At 33.9% G+C, this 21,979-nt stretch overlaps 2 protein-coding genes across 2 annotated transcripts; both read left to right on the top strand.

Annotated features, from left to right (window-relative positions):
• The first annotated feature begins 455 nt into the window (after positions 1-455).
• Positions 456-7,855, top strand: LOC131936290 (adhesion G-protein coupled receptor G6-like). The gene is made up of 8 exons (XM_059293207.1): positions 456-540; positions 633-708; positions 1,645-1,803; positions 3,476-3,608; positions 4,175-4,277; positions 4,791-4,867; positions 5,523-5,540; positions 7,617-7,855. The coding sequence occupies exons 1-8, from the start codon at positions 465-467 to the stop codon at positions 7,662-7,664; spliced, it is 690 nt and encodes a 229-aa protein (XP_059149190.1). The 5' UTR covers positions 456-464; the 3' UTR covers positions 7,665-7,855.
• Positions 7,856-14,112: 6,257 nt separating this feature from the next.
• Positions 14,113-15,397, top strand: LOC131936266 (uncharacterized). Its single transcript, XM_059293179.1, has 3 exons — positions 14,113-14,182; positions 14,444-14,578; positions 15,183-15,397. Exons 1-3 carry the CDS (start codon positions 14,113-14,115, stop codon positions 15,395-15,397), a joined length of 420 nt encoding a protein of 139 aa, XP_059149162.1.
• The last annotated feature ends 6,582 nt before the right edge of the window (positions 15,398-21,979 follow it).

Below are 21,979 nucleotides of genomic sequence, written 5' to 3'. Positions count from 1 at the left end.
CTCATCATATACAACCTGTGTTGGGCAATGTTCCTATTTAACTGTGTGCTGTTGCTGGGAATGCATTCTCAATATTTGAACACTTTTTTGTGTAAGGTATGTTAGAACATCAGCATTATCATACAATTTTTGTTTCCTAAATACCTAATATTATTACTTATATCAGTATTATCTTACTTAAATACCAAATTCATAATAATATTGCCTACATCGGTATTATCTTACAATTTGTTGTTTCTTCAATACCTAAATCAGAATAATAGTACTTATATCAGAAATACTGTACAATCTTTGTGTCTTATATACCAAATTCATAATAATATTAAAGTAATTAAAATGATTGTTTTTATTAAACTATTTTTCAACATATTATTTCTTGTTTATATTTTAAACAGATGGTCGCCTCGCTCATTCATTATTTTCTACTTGCGACAATGGCTTGGATGGCTGTAAACGCTGTTTACATGTTTATTTGTCTGATTCTCGTTTTCAACACCCACTTCACATTTTTTCTACTTAAAACATGTGTTGCAGGATGGGGTGAGTTCAGTTTATATAAAGCGTATAGGATTATTATTTTATATTTTTTTTTGTAAATGTGTGTTTAATTTTTGTTTGTTTTTTAATCCTAGGTTTTCCATTAATAATCGTCGCCATCACATTGGGGGTGAATAAAACGGAAAGTTATGGTTACACCTCTTCTGGAATGTAATAATTTAAACACACACACACATATATATATATATATATATATATATATATATATATATATATATATATATATATATATATATATATATATATATATATATATCATACATTTATTAAAAGAAACATTATCTTTCTATATCTCTAATTTGCTATCACTCTCAAACTCTCTCTCTTTATATATATATATATATGTATATATATATATATATATATATATATATATATATATATATATATATATATATATATATATATATATATATATATATATATATATATATATATATATATGTTACGGCCAAATCCCGAAGTCGGCCAATGCACGGATTGGCCGGCCAATGCGCCCATTGGCCAATATCGCCTACTATAGGTCGATCAAAGTCCGAAACTTTGCTTGATTTCGGCCTTTTGCCGGCCAATCCGCAGACTGGCCATGGTGGACCGGCTAAAGTCTGAAATAGCTCTTGATTTCGGCCTTTGGCCGGACAGTCCGCGGGCTGGCCATGGTGAACCGGCCAAAGTCTTAATTAGAAGATCATCTGGCTAGGGACGACCGGCCAAAGTCCGAATGAGAAGATCATGAGCAGATTTTGGGGTTTTTTTTTATGCCGTAAGGATCATGAAATTAAGCAAAGTTTTGGACTTTGACAGACCTATGGGAGGCCATATTGGCCAATGCGTGCATTGGCCGGCCAATCTGGGCATTGGCCGACTTCTTGCTTTGACCGTAACACACACACACACACACACACATATATATATATATATATATATATATATATATATATATATATATATATATATATATATATATATATATATATATATATATATATATATATATATATATATATATTTATATATGCAAATATAAATGTACATATTGTGATGTAAATATTTTAAAGTGCACGCATTAATGAATTCTATGAATAGATGTTGGGTGCAGCGTCCCGAGTTTTACTACGTGGTTGTTGGACCCGTACTTTTTACGCTGGTTGTCAACTGCACTGTGTTCTTGATGATTCTGCACCAGCTGCTACGTTTGTCACGGCTCAGTGGCCAAACCAGCTTAAACGAGAGTTCGACGAAGAGGTTTGTTTGTTTTGTGAACGCTTGGCACGTGTAAACATATATATATATATATATATATATATATATATATATATATATATATATATATATATATATATATATATATATATATATATATAACAATTTATGATTGTATGAACACTTGGGGGGGGGGGGGGGGCGGGGGAGGTGTGAAGAATGCAGCGGCGCCATATAAATGTACACAACTATGTTAGTCATTAGTCATCTTAACATGGTAGGGATAGATTTTTTTTTACTTAAAAAAAAAGAATTTTGGAAGCCAAAGCAATCAAAAGAGAAAAACGTGCATAGAGATATTTACGTGTAAATAATGACTTTTTTCATTACAAAAAAATTTTTGGAAGCCAAAGCAATCAAAAGTGAAAAACGTGCATAGACACATTTACGTGTAAATAAGGACTTTTTTCCATTAGATACTCTGACTGAGTTCTTTCGATACAGTGGCGTAGCTAGGATTTTTGGGCCCCTATGCAAAAATTACCAGTGGGCTCTTTTCTCCGCTGGTAGGCTACAATGGAGTTAGCGAAGAAATCAAATGTTACTTAAGATGGAGGGTTTTCAAAAATATAAATATTATGTAAATTATGTATTTTATACGTCTTGATTGTGTATTTCTACAATATTATTGTGTATGCCTACAACCCCGTAGTTATATAAAATGTTACAGGCTTACAGTTAATGTTTTTTTTTAATTAGCCAAACACAGTGGGGTCACAAAGTGGGGGAAGAGGTGCGGTCCACATCGGATAACATCATGACAAAAAATTGTAAAATTTACTGTCAAAACTATGTTATATACAGCTAAAATAATAAAAGATAAGTCAGAGAGGGATGACACCCCACCGAAAGTGCAAAATTGTAGGGGGCTATGGGGTGACACCTTTGGTCTACGTGTAGGGTAACACCCGACCTTGTGACGCCAGTGACCAAACACAATTGTTTTTAAATTTCTCGAGATTTATTTAGATATATTTTTTTCTGCTTTTAACTTTGTAAAATGATTAATAAGTTCCCTGAGGTCCATTATAGCAGCTCCTGCATGTTAGATACTTAGGATGGCCACGTTACTGACCCAATGGGCATATCTACAATTTATTTCATAACAAATTAACAGCATCACAGTGAGCAAATAATGACATTTAAAAATTCCGTCATGGATATTAAAAACTCCGTCCCGTTCACCGTGGAATGTTAAAGAATATGTTAAAGTAATTAGCGTACCCGTCCGCGGTGCTGCTATCTAGCTCCACATACCAGGGTACCTAAACAATTTGTAAGGGTTTCATCAACGCGTTACTGATTGTTGTACTTTTAGTCGCGTGACCTTGTTTGCTAAACAAGGAAAAGGGAAGTATTGGTGTATCCACTAAAACAGAGTAACCTTCATTTACATTATTTAAAATAATGTAATGCACCTTTATATATATATATATATATATATATATATATATATATATATATATATATATATATATATATATATATATATATATATATAACATATTAGAAAAGGATTAGAATCAGGTTGATTAATCACATTGACTTATTTTTAAGTTTTTTTGTGGGTTTATTTTACAACCGAAAAAAAATAACTTTTTATTTTACGAATGATTAATCACAATTGGTGAAATAAATCTCAATTTTATTTCAGGTTGGCACGAAATTTCCGCTCAGCCGTCAGTTTGTTTGTTCTGTTGGGTCTCACGTGGGTCTTTGCGTTTATGGCTATCGGAGCAGCGAATACCGTGTTCACATACCTGTTTGCGTTGTTTAGCTCTCTACAGGTGAGGTATTAGTTCTAGGGGTTAATTATAAAGCATGAAAATGATGTATTCGTTCTAAGGTTTGTTATAAAGCGTGCATATGATTTATTAGTTCTACGGGTTAGTTATAAAGCTTAAAAATGAGGTTTTTGTTCTAAGGGTTAGTTATAAAGATTGAAAAATGTATTAGTTATTACGGATTAGTTATAAAGCGTGCACATAAGATATTACGTTTATATATTTTGTCATTATCATGGCAGATTTATTATTAAACTTTGCTGGTCAGTTATGAAGTTTGTAAAATAGCTATAAGCTCTAAAACATAGATAATTGATTCATCAGGTTTGTTATGTAGTTTACATGCTAGTTTTCATTTCACGTTTACATTACATAGGAGGATCAACGTGATCGGAATAGTTAAGCTATCGAAGCAAACCCAAAAAGAAAAGCAGGCTGAAATCGGAGTCAACGGCCTGTGTCGATAGTTCACGATCTTTTGTAAACACTAGATTTAAAGCTCTTTGCATTCCGTCGAGGCCAGTGTACGATATTTTGTAAACAAAAAATTCTTCACTTCTTTTCTTCAGGGCCTCTTCATGTTTACTCTCTACTGTCTACTGAAAGAAGAAGTTTGGACTGTTTTGAAAAACTTATGCTGTGGTAAAGATGAGTTCTCTGATATAAAAAAGAGTAAGTACAATAATTGTTTACGTTTAACTGAAGTCGTTTTGTAACTAATTAAGTATTTAATTGGACGCTTGTCTGAAAAAAAAGATATTTCTGTTTCTTTGTATACCCTTGAGTTAGGGTTAAGGATAGTTTTTGCCTGTAGTGATCTACATGTATTAACATTTTAGAACTAGATATGTTAGGAGTTAAGATCAATAGGAATGAACAACTCTTTAATAACCTGCATTTCTCAAGGACTATTAGAATTTTTGCCTCTGAGCAACGAGAAGCTGGTCATTAATTTTGAGTATATATTGTTTTTTAGGATAATATACACGAGAATTATTCGTTCGCTTGGGGGATTTATGAAGCATCTTGGGCGCGACATTCTTTTATTACAATCTCTGTGTTTCCTTGTTCATTTTTAAACAGGAATACTTATTTAAATAACAATGGACTAATAATTAATATATTTTTGTTCCACATAATGATCGATGTAAAGTAGTTTAAAATCAAATAATTTGTTCTCCATAGACACAATGACTACATCAAGTACATTTTATAAATCCAGCCTGAACGAAGAGGAAACAGTGAAAGATAGTTACAACATTGTAAGTATTACTTCTCATCATTTGAAATACTCTACAAAAAACGCTAATTTTTATTAAATTTTTGTTGATAAATGGTTAAAATTATTTTATATAATACTAGACGACTCAGTTACCCGTTGGAAAATGTCTGTGCTTCACTGCGCAAATCAAACCACTGCGCCGAGCACACCCGATTTACATTTCCATACTAAATGAATTTCTACTATACGCCCCGAACCTCTGCTCTTTCTTTCTGATTCATACATTTATGTCAATCACGCGGGGTGAGTCGGGATTGCAAAACTGACAAATTATGCGAACGATTGATGAGACGTTGTATGCTTGGTATTAGCTTCCACACAAAAAAGTATTAAATCTGCATACCAACATAAAACATTGTAAACCTAAATATGTACTTGTTTCATTCAACAAAACACTAATTACACGGAAAATTTAATTTTGCAATTGTGTACGTATGTTTGTGTATATATATATATATATATATATATATATATATATATATATATATATATATATATATATATATATATATATATATATAATATATATATGTCTGTGAACATGATAACTTGAGTACAATTACAGCTAGATTTATATACTTTGTAGTCTACTTTTAGTTTTTAAAAAGCCTATAACTTGAGCTTGTTTCACCTAGACAAACAAAATTTCACATGTAAGTAAAATAATTAATGTTCTACTTTCTTGTAAATTTTGAGTAGTTTATGTTGACCGAAAGTATTTCAGATTTCTCAAAAGAAAACGCAAATGTATGCATAAAGTACTAATATTCCACTTTTTTTCTCTATTATGTAAAGCTCAATTCTGTATGTAAAAATAAATGTGTTTGTCGTGGATACTTCGATGGATTTCAGTGTTAGATTATTATCGTGCTCATTGTCTAAATTTAATCTGAGTCAAAAAATTACTATTGAAAGTGTTGGGAAATAATTTTCATTTTTCAAACTGATAGTAATAATTGCCAACATGTTCATTAAAAACAATTTAAAAAAAAATATCATCTTCTACAAAAACTCTAATTATGTATGAAAATTATTTATATTTAGTCTTTAGCGTTTACTTCCCTTTGAAAAATTAGGAAAACACAATTACTTCCCTTTATAAAGCATTGCATTAGTGGAAAAAAAATATTTTTTATTACTTTGTTTTTGTGTTGGGAAAAAAATAATTACATAATTAGCGGGGATTGATCAAGTGCAAATGTCGGTTAAGCTTGGAGTATTATAATTGTTCATTTGGTTTGGTTTGCCACCTACGTTCGTTTAAGTGAGTGCAAAAAGCTATGAATAAGTTGGGTACTATAGTCGTTTATTAAGCTGAAACAGGCGATTTTGCCCCGGGCTAGACTGTGAGCACTTTGCGTTTATGTTAGCGTTTGTGTTTTCTTTGTGTTTAGATTGGGTTTTCGTTAGTGGTTGCGTTTTGAATTGGTTCGTTTTTGTTCTTTCTTTTTTTGTTTTCGTTTGTGTTTTTTTCTTTGGGTTTGTGTTTGTATTTGTGTTTGTGGTTGGTTTTGCGTTTGGATTTGGTTTCTTTTCGTTTCCTTTTTCGATTGTGTTTTTTTCTTTGGGTTTGTGTTTGTGTTTGTGGTTGGTTTTGCGTTTGGATTTGGTTTCTTTTTGTTTGCTTTTTCGATTGTGTTTTTTTCTTTGGGTTTGTGTTTGTGTTTGTGGTTGGTTTTGCGTTTGGATTTAATTTGTTTTCGTTTGCTTTTTCGTTTATTTTTTTCTTTGTGTTCGTATTGGTGTTTGTGGTTGTGGTTGGGTTTGTTGTTAGGTTTTTGTTTTCGTTTGTATTTGTAATTGTGTTAGCGTTATGTTTGCGTTTTGTTGTTTTGTTTTTGGTTGGTTGTGGTTTGGGTGGGCAATGCCGGGTTTATGATAATTACAAAACACACAGGTAATGGTCTTTAAGAGAAAGGTTTTTCACAGAAGCCAGAGCTGGGACGGCTAGTGATACATACATTTTCGCTGTTCACTTGTTGCGTAATTCATTTTTTTACGAGATTTTATTCAATTTTAAAAAGTTTAAGTAAACAAAAGTTGTTTAAAAATCATGCCTATATCCCGAGTTGCATTGGAGAAAGTTTAGGGGAGATCACTCCCGCTCTATTTTATTTGGCCGACACAATAGTTTTCTGCATTTTTCAAGTTTTCATCACTTAATGAAATTTAATAGACAGCTAATGCCTTCGTATTTTCGAACTGAATGATTTGCCAAGCATTACTTTATACAATTCATAATATTGTCGGAACCCATCAGAAATGACAAATACATATATCGTTTAAATTATAGTCGGAAGATAGAAATACATTCTAATGAACAACATTCTTTAATCAGTATCACTGTCTTATTTGAATAGTCGCCTAGTTTGCATTTTAACTTAATTATTTCCCGAGTAAAAAAAAAATCTACATAATCAAATTTCACATATTGCATAATTAAATGTGTGCTTTTAATTTCAAATAAATCTTAACTATTTATTACCGTTTTCAAATAAAATTTGGTTTATACTGTTCTTTTTAAAATAATATTTCTCCCTTCATAATTGAGTGTTTTAAAGTTATAGACATTCTGCTTATTTTCCAAACTCGCTATACCAACTAATACATATATAAACATAGATATAAATCATCCAACTGGATAGACAGGTGAGTTATAATAGTGTTATGGCGATAAATGATTGGAGTGATTTTAACCTTGCTGAATTCTGGTAATTTTTAAATCACAGGAATCTGTTGAATCAGCGCCATTGAAGGATACAGGTGACACGACCTAGCAAGATTCTATTAATTCTATTTATTCTCGGACGTTTTCTTTGGTTTTAAACTGGATATCTGGCTAATAATGAAGACGGGTGTGTTTCTGCCTCTGATGTTTAGGCTTTGTCTCAGGTTAAAAAAAAGTGTCAGCATCTCAATCTATAAGATACTGCTTAAACGAGTTTGGATTTAGTTAAATTGTAATGAATGCAAAGTGTTAAAGTAGCTTCAACTGTGTCAAAGCTTTAATCATACTAAATATAAGGACTGATATATACGAAAATTGTGTCAGTGTTGGGTAATCACCCAACTTTTGTTTAAAAAAATTGTTTACAATAAAAACTTCATAAGTCTTTGTTTTTATTTTATTTTCAAAGCATTGTTTTAAAATTCATTGTTTGTACATTTATTTAATCTAATATATAAAGTTCAATTCTGTATGTATGTTTGTAAATGTTTGTCGTGGAATACCAAGAAATAAAAAAAAAAACAATATTTGTATGGATTCAAGTGTTAGATGTTTAAAGTGCTCATCGTTTAAATGTATGGGTTAAAAAAATAATATTGAAAGTGTTTTAAAACAATTTTCATTTTGCGTACTTAAAATAAAATTTAAAATAAAAGGCAAGATCGAAGAAAAAAAATTCCTTGAAGAGCTATATTTATGTTTTAAAGCTTAAAAGTTTCCATCAGATGAACACAAATATTTTTTTTAAATCAATAAAAGTTTAAAAGGAATGTCCTAAATGTTCTCTATGTTTACCTTTATCTATAGTCTTTAACTGAAAGAAACCTTAGCCCGCTAGTTACTATGCAAAACAAACAACCCATAGTCCATAGACCAAAAACTCATAACACAAGAGTCATAACCCAATAAACCCTACCTTTTAACATATAACCCATTAAAAAGTACATATTGCAATAATCCATAACCCGTAAACCGCTGTCGTCATTTTCACGTGACCACTTACCCGTAACCCATAACCCATAACCCTTTACGAATTACCTTTAACAATTATTCTTTTACCCAAAAAAAACCCATAACAAATAAACTACAACCAAAACCCTATAACACATAATCCACAACCGATAACACACTCCACAACCCATAATCCTTAAATGTAACAACAAACAGCTAAAATGGTCTTTGTGATGTTGGAAAGGGAAGGGTAGTAAATTGTGGATGGGTAAGGGAGTCAACGACATTAAGGAAAACGTAAATTGTGGATGGGTAAGGAATCAATGACATTAAGGAAAACGAGTGGGGATGATTAACCGCTGCGGATAATGTACAAGATCAATAAAAAATGCAAAATGGGTTGGGCAACTGGACAGACGGACAGACAGATGGACAGACAGACAGACAGAGAAACAGACAGACAGACAGTTGGTTGAACGGACCGACAGACAGAGAGAGAGAGAGAGAGAGAGAGAGAGAAAAAATTAAAGAAAGCTGGATTGAAATAAAGATTGATAGAAATAAAAATGGAAATGGAAATAAAGAAAGAAAACAAAAAATAAAGAAAGAAAAGAAAAAGAAAGAAAGAAATACAGAAAAAAGAAAAACATTCTTTGAAGCTTATTGTCTATTTATTATCAAATGAATAGTCTTCGGGAAGGTGGGGGGGGGGGGGGGGGGGGGGGGTCAGATGGTGTGACGTCACTTTTTTGCATTATAAAAAAGCGATGTTAGAAAACGAGTTTTAGCCGTTATTTTGCGTTTTAGAAAACTGTTTTAATAAATTGCAATAGGAATTGATCAAAATACTCTATGTAGACAGAGTTCTTACAAGATTTTGGAAAAATATTGATGTTTTAAGAAAAATTCAACAACAATTTTGAGAGGGGTTTTAGGCTGAGGTATGACGTCATTTTAGGGGGGGGGGGGTCTGGCTTTTTGTGTCGAAATGTGTGTCGGAGGGAAGGGAGGAGGTAAAAATCGTTAAAAAAGCGTGACGTCATTTATGGATGACCCCTTATATTTCTTTTGATGTTCTACACAAACATAACCCGCATTAAAAAAAAGGAGCTACTCATGATAAAGCGCCATACTAAATTACTAAAATAAATACCTCTCACATTAATTATCTCTATTCTGCTCTCCCCAAACCCCTTTAAACAAATAACAAACCTTAGACAAACATCACCGCCTCCTTCCTCAATAAACTTATATTTAATTTAACCAACCACCTATGGTACTTTAAAATTACTGCCTTTACAATAAAATCCTTCCACTCGACGCTCACAAAATAAAATCTTTCCTTTGTTGATAAAATCCATCTTTACAAAAATCAACATTGCCAAATCATGACAAAAACAGCCCCGATTCTCTGCTTATTATAATCGTCCCTCTCGCTTCAATCACGGGGCCGCTTCTTACAATGAAAGAGGTTTTTTACTTTCATATTGTTCTGACTTCCACAGAGGCGTAGCGACCCTTCCCGGCGCCCAGGGAAACACTATCAATTTGGCGCCCTTCTCGGTAGCAAATTTTCAATTTGCACCCCCTTCAAATTTTCGATTTTCACACCCCCCCCCCCCTCAAACTTTCGATTTGCAACCCCATCAAACTAATTATAATGCAAAATTGTAGCTAAAATGGCATTTTAATTTGTTTTTACAACCCACTTTGGCGCCCCTTAAGGTCGGCGCCCGGGGACGTATGTACCCCCCCTACCCCCCCCCCCCCCCCCTAGCTACGCCTCAGGACTCTCACTCTCTCCCACTTTTCTCCTCCCCCTCTCCTATTTCTCTACGCCACTCTCTCTGGTTGGCTAGTGAGCATCTGATGTCGGGTTTGCGTGGTGTCCACATGCCACGTGATATACAGAACTACGTTACACACCACTCACTCGCTTATAAAGCTTTAACAACATCGATTGGTTTTCCTACTGTGGGGCCCACAAACAGTCTGCTAACGTGGGACCCTCCCCGACTAGACAGGCTGCTAATGTGGGACCCTCCCCAACTAGACAGGCTGCTAACGTGGGACCCTCCCCAACTAGACAGGCTGCTAACGTGGGACCCTCCCCAACTAGACAGGCTGCTAACGTGGGACCCTCCCCAACTAGACAGGCTGCTAACGTGGGACCCTCCCCATCTAGACAGGCTGCTAACGTGGGACCCTCCCCAACTAGACAGGCTGCTTACATGGGACCCCTCCCCCTAGAACAACCCCTAACGCGAGATCCCCACCTCAACCCCCTCCACCTCGTTGACAAGCAGCTAATGTGCTACCCCTAATTCTCACCAGACAAGCTACTAACTCGGGATTCCTACCTACCTCCTACACAATCTCCTCACCCTCTATCCTTAACAGCCTGCTTATGTAAGACCAGTGGCGTAGCGAGGTCGGGTGCGGCACTTAATGGTGTCACCTCCCCAGAGGCATAGAGACCTTTCCCAGGGAGAAACTTTCAAATTTTCGATTTGCACCCCCCCCCCCTCAATCTTTCGATTTGCACCCCCTACCCCTCGAGTTTTCGATGTGCACCCCCCCCCCTCAAACTTTCGATTTGCACCCCCCCCTCGAGTTTTTCTCTATATATTTTGCTATTTTTTTCCTTGGTTTCACCCCCCTAAATGGTGTCACCCGGGGCGATCCGCACCCCCGCCCCCCCCCCCCCTCGCTACGCCCCTGTGTAAGACCTCTAGGAAACAACCAGTAGCTCCTATTAAAATTAACTCAATTAATTATTGAGTTCACGAGCATGCTGATTGGGTCTTTGTGGCCAGTTTTTAATTAAGGGCATTAAGCACGTGCCCATACATATGCTAGCTCTTGATTTTTATTAAGGCCGATGCTAGCCGGAATAAGATACGAATGCGCAATGGAGAGAAACTACGACTTGCCATCGCGGCGATGTTTTCGATGGTACTGCGGCTGCGCTTGCGTGTGTTTACAACCACAGAACCCTAACACCAACCCTAATCCTATCCCTAACCATATCCCTAATCCTAATCCTAATCATATCCCTAACCCTAAGCCCTAATCCTATCCCTATCCCTATCCCTATCCCTATCCCTATCCCTAACCCTAACCCTAAAATCATTTTAGTTCGAGGCTGTTAAGTTAAAAAAATATTTAAAACGTGTGAACTAAATGTACCAAGTCGTTTGAATCAAAAAATGTATTTAAATATATAGAGTTATAGAACCTTAAAGTTAACAGATGATGAAAAAATAAAATAAAAAATTAAAATTAAAATCCGCCGCCTCACCCACCTCACTCAGGAGGTAGAGTCTTTTACTATATATCCTTTACTCTTACTCGTGTTCCCCCTTCACCCACCTTCTCAACCATCACCCACCTTTCACCCTTCACACCACCTGCTCACCCTTCAACCACCTGTTCACCCCTTCACCCGCCTACTCACCACGCTCTCACCCATATTACTATAATCGAATATGTATTGAACACTTGTTAAGTTTACACCGTGATATTTTTAAAAGCCTTTGATGACTTGGAAAAAACGTTAATAAATAAATCAAATATAAGAAGACTTTTGTTTTAATTTTAGTGTGTAATATGTGAATGTGTATACGTGTAGCGTAATAGAACAAGAAAACCCAACAAGGTAATTGCAAAAAGCCCGGGAGGCGCCTCTAATTGCGGGACCAGCTGTTGGACAGCTGTCAACCCGAGTGGTAAAAACCATTAAAGTGGTAACAGCTGTTACCACACTTAACGGGTCGCTTTGCGGTTAACCACTTAGCTCTTTCGCTTAATTACCATAACCCCTGCGGTGATTGCTTCGGCGAATCCCACATAAATCGCTGATGCGTGTGTGGGTACCAGCTGTTGCACAACTGATGCACAGCTGTCGCCTGATGGTTAATGGATACACGCATTCGACACGGGTCGATCAATACATTCACATTCAAAAACACGCAGCGCCGGGGAGGTTCACACGGGCGGATCGATAAGTAACAGGTGTTGGTAATGAGTAACAGCTGTGGCTAATGGACGTCGGGGCACAAAGTATACGTTAGCGTTGTGTCTGGATAATATAAAAATTAAAATCAAACTACATAAAATGAATTTCAAACAAATAAACAACAAGTAAACAATCAAATTAAAACAATTTAAATCAAACAAATAATCAAATTACGTAACTAGTTAATAAAAATTACAAATTTAAAATTTAAAAATTTAAAAAATTTTTTAAAAAACTTAAAAATTAAAATCAAATTACGTAACTAGTTAATAAAAAATACAAAACAAATTTAAAATTTAAAATTTAAAAAGTTAAAATCAAATAATAAATTAAAATTAAAAATAAAAATAAACAAACAAAATACAAACAAAGTATCAAATTACGTAACTCGTTAATAAATATTAAGTACAAATTAAAAAAAACTCATTAAAACTAATTAAAAAACGCATTAAAATTACGTAACTAGGTCACTGATTACGTCACAAGGTCAATGATTACGTCACAAGGTCACTGATTACGTCACAAGGTAAATGGGTTACGTCACAAGGTCACCGAAGGTGACCCACCCTTCACGCCTCCACCACCCTAGGGTGGGGGAGTATTTTACTATATGTCTTTGCGCCTTCCCTTTCGCTCCTCACCATCCCGCTGCGCAAAGAGATAGAGTATTTTACTATATCTCGTTGTACCTACGGCTCCTCCGCCAACACCAGTTGGCGTAGTATTTTACTATATGTCATTGTCCCTTCCCCCTTCGCTCCTCACCATCCCCTCTGCGCCAGTTGGCGTAGTATTTTACTATATTTCATTGTCCCTGCGGCTCCTCACCATCCCGAGTATTTTGCTATATAACCTTTGCGCATCCTGCTCCGCTCCTCCGCCAAGAATACGCTCCAAGGACCAAAAGTGACCTAATATACTTCTATTATATTTTAATTACTTCCTTAAAATACACTTTCAGGGAAAGTAAAAAATTTTTATTTATAAATGCGTTTCGCACTTAGTAATTTGTTATTGTTATTTGCACCAATTTGCATTCGCATTGGACGTAGAAGGTATCTGCTTCAAATAAAGCTATTGTTTACGTTTGGTATTAACTTTTTAACACGATTTCGACTTTAACTAATCCTAAAAAGGCCACGAAACCAACTATGATTGAATATTATTATTTAGCAAGTTTTATCTCAAAATATATTCTGTCTATATTTAACTAGATCTAGATCTATATGTGTTCACGTTTTATTTGATATTTACATATTTGATCTAGATCTAGATCTAGATCTGGTTCTAGTTCTAAATCGAGACCTAGCCTAGAGAATAGAAGAAAAAAAACAACAAGATCTGTTTAGGTTTTTACTTATTAAGTTTTTTAGTAATTAACTACGCACATTATTGTAAGCATTAAGCTGATCTTATTACTTAGAACATTTATTTAAAATATATTGTAAACTACGAAAAATATACAATCGCACTCATTAAATCTAAGACTATAGGATGATTAACTCTTGATACAGAGAGAAAATCGTAGATGGGTTTTCATATCAGCTTGTCTTGGAGAATTCTGCTATTGCTGTCTTTATGTGCTGGCCCCATGTTTGGTGAGAATGGTTTAACTATTCCAATAGTATTGTTCTATTAAATCGCTGACTATTTCAGCGACCATATATATATATATATATATATATATATATATATATATATATATATATATATATATATATATATATATACTATATATATATATAATATATATATATAAATTTATATTTATTTATATATTTATATTTATATATATATATATAAGACTGTTTTAGCTTTTATAAGTATATCTTTTAGATTTATTTATTAACTATGTTCAGGCTGTGACGTTGGATGGTTTGGACCTTTTTGCCGGCTCAAGTGCCACTGTATCAACAACCAATGTGACGACATGGGCACATGTTTGAACGCTTCTCGGTGTGACGTAGGCTGGTTTGGTCCTTTGTGTCAGTACAGTAAGTACGTTTGGACACTTAAGTAACACTCTCTTTCAACGAAGAAATTCTTTAGAAATTCCATAAATCCAAGCTTAACCCCCAATGCAATCGCTATGGTTATTTAAAAAACAACACTTTAACACGTATATACTTCTCCGTTACTGAGTTCAAACACCAAACATCTTAGTAGTAAGGTGTATTAAATAGTCACGTATCTCTCCACGTGATGAACACGGGAAAACGTTTTCACTATTTGTGAATTCTAGGCAATCGACATTAATAATTCGACATTTTTCTCCGTATAAACTATAGGCCTGCATTTAAAACTAAACTATTCCTTTCTATCGTATTTACACTATAAAATGCCTGTTTTTTGTATTTTTTAGGTTTATGTTTGAGAAAGTTAATGATTACAGTTTTAAGTATAGTAAGTAAAGTTTAGTAGTCAGAAGAGTCCACTTACTTTATAAATTTTACTAAACATCCGGGACATTGCTGAGTGATTTTTGTTTTCGCAATATCTCACCACTTTATCTTATAAGGAACATAAATGATGCATTGTAATAGTGCAAATGTCTAGAGATTTTGACAATGGTTCTGATCAAACGTGCTTTAAATCCAGTGAACCTTGCGAGTCTAGAAGATGGCGTGATCCTAACACCAGCGGTTCCAGAATTGACAGATTCGCAAAACGATACGTGTTCAGATATTGAAGCATTCAGCATAATATGGAAGCAAGCATTTGAATTAGAATGGATTCAAATTATTTCTCGTGGTAGGTTTGCTACTCCACCTTTTGTAATAAGTATAGCAAGTATAATACATGAACCAAAGTAAGCTTTAACTTCGTAATTAGTAATGTTGGTTTGACTTTTCTACTAAAACATTTCGAGATCTGAATTACATATAATTTTATATTCAAATATGGAAAGTAAAGTCGGCTGGGCATAGTCTTGATGACATTAATCCTTCATATGGCGAAGTCAAGAAAAATATAAACTCTAACTCGTCGTGGTCGAGTCGGTAAAGCTCATGGTTGCTAAACCGAAAAGTCTCGAGTTCGAACCCTCGGGCAGATGAGGCTCGTTAGCTGGGAACAGCCGGTCTTCTAGGAGAGACAACTCCTAAATCAAACAACTACTGCCTTGCAGTTTATTTTTGGTTGGATAAAGGCTATGGAAGCCAATCCAAAAAGAAAGCAGAAATCGGAGTCAATGGCCTCAATGGCGCATAACCAATTGACACGTATCCTTAGTTGTGTTGGAGGGGGATCCCTTCCAACACAAAAAATTAAGAACGAAGAAGAAGATAAGTCGTCTGCCAATGGATTGCTAGATGTGAAGCGGAATCTGCTTTTTTTAATATAGATGCCAATATTTATGTATAGTAAGTTGAATTCCAGTTTGATTTAAATACCCATGGGGGAATTGGAATTTACCTTCATCTATGACCTCGGGTTAAGAGGAGATAGTTTGCTAAGGTAAATCGTTCGTGTACCACAACCCCGGGATATAATCAAATAGATAATCTACTGGCGGTATACCCCCAGGACGATAATCCCCCGACTGTGGTTTAAGGAAACACTAACGATAATAAGAAACAAAGATCAAAGTAATAAACAAAGCCGAAAACTTTGCCCTGCCACAATGACTACCAAACGTGACCAAGGTACCCATCAGTGTTGGCTTGACTCACGGAACGTGTCTCAAAGTCGTAAACTTACAAGTTATCTGCTGTATACTCTACCACTCGACCACATATAACTAAATACATAAATATTTCTTATAAATAAATAAATAAATATATATATATATATATATATATATATATATATATATATATATATATATATATATACATATATATATATACATATACATATACATATATATATACATATATATGTATGTATATATATATATATATATATATATATATATATATATATATATATATATATATATATATATATATATAATTTATTCATAAATGCTTATATATATATATATATATATATATATATATATATATATATATATATATATATATATATATATATATATTAATAGATATATATATATATATTAATAGATAGATATATATATATATAATTTAGTATCCCATTTTCCCCTCTAGTTACATTTAAAATATCGATGATGAAATTCTTGAAGGAATCTAAAGAATGTAACATACTAAGACATGTAACCTACACACAGGGGCAAGTTACTGATATATATTTTCAACTTGAGGATCTGGTCAACAATGTTAAAATACAATTCATAGCAAAGTCTTTTGTTTGTGAAATATACGTGAGTGGAGGTAAGGATTTAATGAAAATGTTTTAATTGAGTACGTGTCGGATGGCGTTAGAGAATTGAACTTTCCGATCATGTCTTTACAAAAGATTATTTAAGTTATATAACACTCTTACATTCGTCTAATGACAATACTATTGAAACAATTGTAGATATTATACTAAATTTGCTTTTTTAAATATTACGGCTATACTTTCGGGTATGTTCATATTACAACCAAACGCTTCGCAATGCTTGACTTACTTAATCCTTAGTGACCTCTGGGTTTTAAACACACTTCTCCCCCGAATCGGTTTTCGGTTGTTCTCCAAACTTTGCATATGTGAACCCAGCGTCTTTACTATGCTATTGACAGTATAGTCGGGCAATATAATTTTATAGCTTTGGCATAAAACCACTCTCAAAAACTTGAGAGTAGTTTATAAGAACTTTCTTTTATGGAGATGTATATCTCTTAGAATATGTTTTATATGAAAATAATGAATAGTTACATTTTGAAGTTTTTTTTGAAATCATAAACAGAGCGATTCCCATTGATATAGCACTAACGTGCCCGTCCCCGCGATTATTCGGGGGGGGGGGGGGGGGGGGGGGGTTAAAAGAAAGTCCCAGGGTGGCCCGCGACGAATTGCAAGTAGCTACAATTGCAGGTAGCTACAACACGCGCCTGATTCAGATTAGTGAAAGACTATAATACTGTAATACGAATATAATACTATAATACGTTTATAATACTATAATACGAATATAATACTATAATACGACTATAATATTATTTCTTATCCATATTCTATCACAAGCTTTAAAACGAACGTATGCGCTATAGCGCTACCGGGATAGCCCGGAGCGCCAAATCGCACCCTTTTGGGCGCCTGGGAACGACCTAATATAACTGTCTACAAACCTTACTGCCTGTCTACAAAACGTACTGTCTGTCTACGAACCTTACTGTCTGTCTACAAATATAACTGTCTACAAACCTTACTGCCTGTCTACAAAACGTACTGTCTGTCTACGAACCTTACTGTCTGTCTACAAATACAACTGTCTACAAACCTTACTGCCTGTCTACAAAACGTACTGTCTGTCTACGAACGTTACTGTCTGTCTACAAATATAACTGTCTACAAACCTGACTGCCTGTCTACAAAACGTACTGTCTGTCTACAAACCTTATGGTCTCTCTACAGGGCGAAACTTGGCACTGAAAAGTATGACAAATATAGGAACAGGATTTGCACTCGATGGAAATATCGATGATCACTGTGACATGTTTGACAAGAAATTGCAACTTCCATTTTCTACTAGAGCAAATTTCAACAGAATCAGAATTTATGAACCCAGTAATATATATTTGAAATTTCATATACGGTTTTGTATGCACTTTTTCTTACATTTTGGATGAAAAAAAAATTTGCATCGTAAAACATATCGAAATTTGATTATTTTAACCTTTATACTAGCTGTTAAATGTTGTATACTTTGTGCCTGTTAATTCAGATATTTGACACACAATACTAGTATATTTAAATATGTCCTTGATGCTAGTTAACAGGCATTTCTGTTCAGAGGTTTTGCCTTCTATCCAGTAAACTTAAACACATCGAAGTAGTATATGCTCAAAAGATAGGATTCTTGTTGTAAGTTCTAAAATGTACGATTACTTTCTCGTTTACGAAGTATAGAGGAAGTATTGTAGTTATGCGTATGTGTGTGTGTGTATGTATGTATGTGTGTATGCGTGTCTGTGAACAAGGTAACTTGAGTACAGTTACAGCTATGTTGATGACATTTCATACATAAGTATTATATCAAATTTGTAGTTCTGTATCACCTTTTCAGCTATTTCCGGTTACCGAAAGTGGAAACTTATTCTCCTTTTAATTTTTCAAAAACCTATAACTTGAGTACCGTTTTACATAGATAAATGAAATTTCACATGTAAATAAAAGATCTAACGCTCCACCGTCTTTAAAAAGTTTAGAAATTTCTGTTTAACGGAAGTAGTAATTTACGCTACTTCTGTGTTCTAAAAAAACGCATGTGAATTTATAAAGTACTAATAATATTCCGCACCATTATACACAGATTATTTGGCGATCACTTGGGGCGCAATAATTTTTCTACGAGATTCACATTTAAAAACAAATTAAGTAATTAAAAATGTATTACAAATTATGTCTATATCCCGATTTGCTATTCCCTGTATTGTTATATTAGAATTTTCGAGAAACTTTAGAGGAGATCACTCCCGGTTTATTTTTATTATAGTGTAGTTTATGTGTATTGTTCATTGTGAGTATAATTCTATAAAACACATGGAAAAGCTTAGTTTTATTGTTTCTTACAGTAACGCTTTTGTTGCTCTGTTGAAATCGCTCGTCATGATCGATGGGAAAATAATCGCATACATATATTTATTTTTGTCGGGAAAACAAAATAGCTGTCTATAAACTTTTTTCCTAAAGAATGAAGAGGGAAACACATTTTAGATTTAATTTTTACCGGCATTGCTGATTTAATCTGGAAAACAAAATTCTTCTGATTATATTTAGTTTGGTCATCCTCGTAATAATTGGGAAAATTTGAAATATATTAAATAAAATATATTTCTTGACCACTAGTGACTATGATCAGGGACAGAGAATCGCATGGACTATTTTGCTGCCGGTAGCTTGTCATATGTTTGCATCTTCTTCTTCGATCTTCATTGAAATGTTGTAGGTGATTCCCTACAACACAATTACATGTTTCGTCTCAACTTGTTATGCGTTATCGAGTCCAATTTCAGCCTGCTTTACGGTTTGAATTAGATTCTATATCCTTTGTTCAACCAAGAACAAACTACAATGCAGCAGTTTTTGGAGTTTGTTTTCTCCTAAATTAGTGGCTGTCCCAAGCTATCGAGCCTCATCAGCTGGGGTTTGAACTCGTGACTTCTTCGGTTACATGAGCTTTTGCCGAATCGAAACAAAATCGTATAAATTGTATATTCCTGATAATAACATGCCTAATGTATCGATATTTACGTTTTAATTATGGTTAGGCTTAGACTCAGATATAAGATCTGAATGCGAGTTTGGCTTAGCAATTCGCTATGGTGGTGTTTTTTTTTTTACTATTAGTGTATATATGACAGCCAATGATGGATTTTATTTTCACAGCCATTATTTTTAAAATGTATTTTACTTTGTTGTACTAAAACACTTAAATTATAATATTTTTAACAGAAATCCGTGTCCTGAATACGGAGTACAAACTACGATTTTGGAATGGGACGAACGGAGGGAGCATATTTTTCACATCAAGTTCGCTAAACCACATAGACCTCACCATGGCTAACATAAAAGCTTTGACTATCGAGCTCGAGTTCGCCGATAAAGTAGGCGAGATGGAGCTTTGTGAGATAGAAGTTTTCGGTGGTAAGTTAGCAAGGCTACTGGTTGTCACTAGGGGTTACTTGCGTCTCTAGGGGTTACCAGGGGTCATCAAAGTTACGGCGGGTCACTCTTTATACAGCAATCTAAATATTTAAAAAATGGAGCGTATTATGCCAACCAAGCTATTTCTGAAGTACCTTTAAAATAAAAAGCTCAAGCCCCATACATGCGAAATTTAAAATATAGTATCAACGTTATGAAACAGCTCTCATACCTGCTTTGTAATGTTGAGGATTAGATTATGTATCTCGACATTTAAACTATGCATGGGTTATAAATCTGCTAGTCAAAGCACCGTGCCGAGTATAGAATAACAAATAAGATATTAGTAGCTATTCTTCTTAACGTATGTGGTTATTAATAACATTTGTTAATCATTTAAAACATGCTTGCAAAAATGGAACAGTAATTGTTTTTAATATACAAAATCAATCTCTAAACCACTATTATTAATACAGGCTACATGCGGCTTAATGCAGCTGTCATGTTTATCAATTCTTTTAGACTCTTGGTGCCCACCAGGATTATATGGTATGGAATGCTCCCGGCGATGCCATTGTGTCGATACGCAGGACAAATGTATCGCCTCAACTGGTGCATGTTGGACTCAACAAGGCAAGACGACCGCTCATTTAAAAAATCCAATTTAAAAAAAAAAATATCTGTAGATATTAAGAATATTAAGAAACCGCTTTTTGGTGTTTAAATTCTCTAAATTTTTTGTTAGTATTTTTACATGAATGAATACTTTTGGGTAAGGGGAACCTTATTAGCTTATGGCTTTTTATGACGCATTTATATTGGTTGAGAAACCACTTTCCCCCCCCCCCACTCTATTCCATCGCTATCATCATTGTTTTAAATATAAATTCAAAACCTCTCATGAGTGACAACTGAGTTTTGTTTTGCTTAAAGTCAACAATGCTTGAGATATATGCAGAATTATTTTTGTGTATTAACACAATTAATGTGTTACTTGCACATTGCATATTTTATGTACACATTTCATTCTGTTTACCTAAACATGATTCATGTTTTATATATTTACTTGGCATTTACGATTTTTAAAAATATTCCTAAAATCATACCCATTATACAAGCCGTATAAGAATTAAGCCAATGCTAATTGTTACACTATTACAAATTCAAAAATGAAACTTAAAATTTACAAAAAAAAATGTGTGCAAAAATACTTTTTTATGCTGAACAAATAATTTTTACCAGCAAACTATGTACATAGATTTAAGTTCAAATACAAAAATAATAAGTAATTGTGCAAAATATTTAATTTTGTTTGGTTTGTGGTTGTTGTTGATAAATACAATTATATGCGATGCTTTAATTTATATTTTTTTTTGTTGATCAATATAATTCGATGATTTAATTTATTATTTTTTAAGGAAATGAAAAAGAAAATTTGTAGATAAATATAATTCGATAATTACATTTATTATTCTGTAAGGAAGTGAAGAAGAAAAGTTGTTGATAAATACAATTTGATGTTTACATTTATTATTTTTGTAAAGGAAATGAAGAAGAAAACAATCTAGAAGCAACTTCTTCGGGACTCGTCGTTTTGTCGAAGCAAGCCGAATCAGCCCTCCTATTGAGTACCATTAGCCTTCTGGAAACGTACGAAGTGCATAAAATAAGCAATTATATAA

This window comes from Physella acuta, unplaced genomic scaffold (assembly GCF_028476545.2).
Source record: "Physella acuta isolate Inbredline_101_S28 unplaced genomic scaffold, ASM2847654v3 ptg000174l, whole genome shotgun sequence".
In the NCBI taxonomy this organism is placed as follows: domain Eukaryota; kingdom Metazoa; phylum Mollusca; class Gastropoda; family Physidae; genus Physella; species Physella acuta.
The sequence above is the reverse complement of the archived record's forward strand: the minus strand, read 5'-3'. Positions and strand labels throughout refer to the sequence as shown.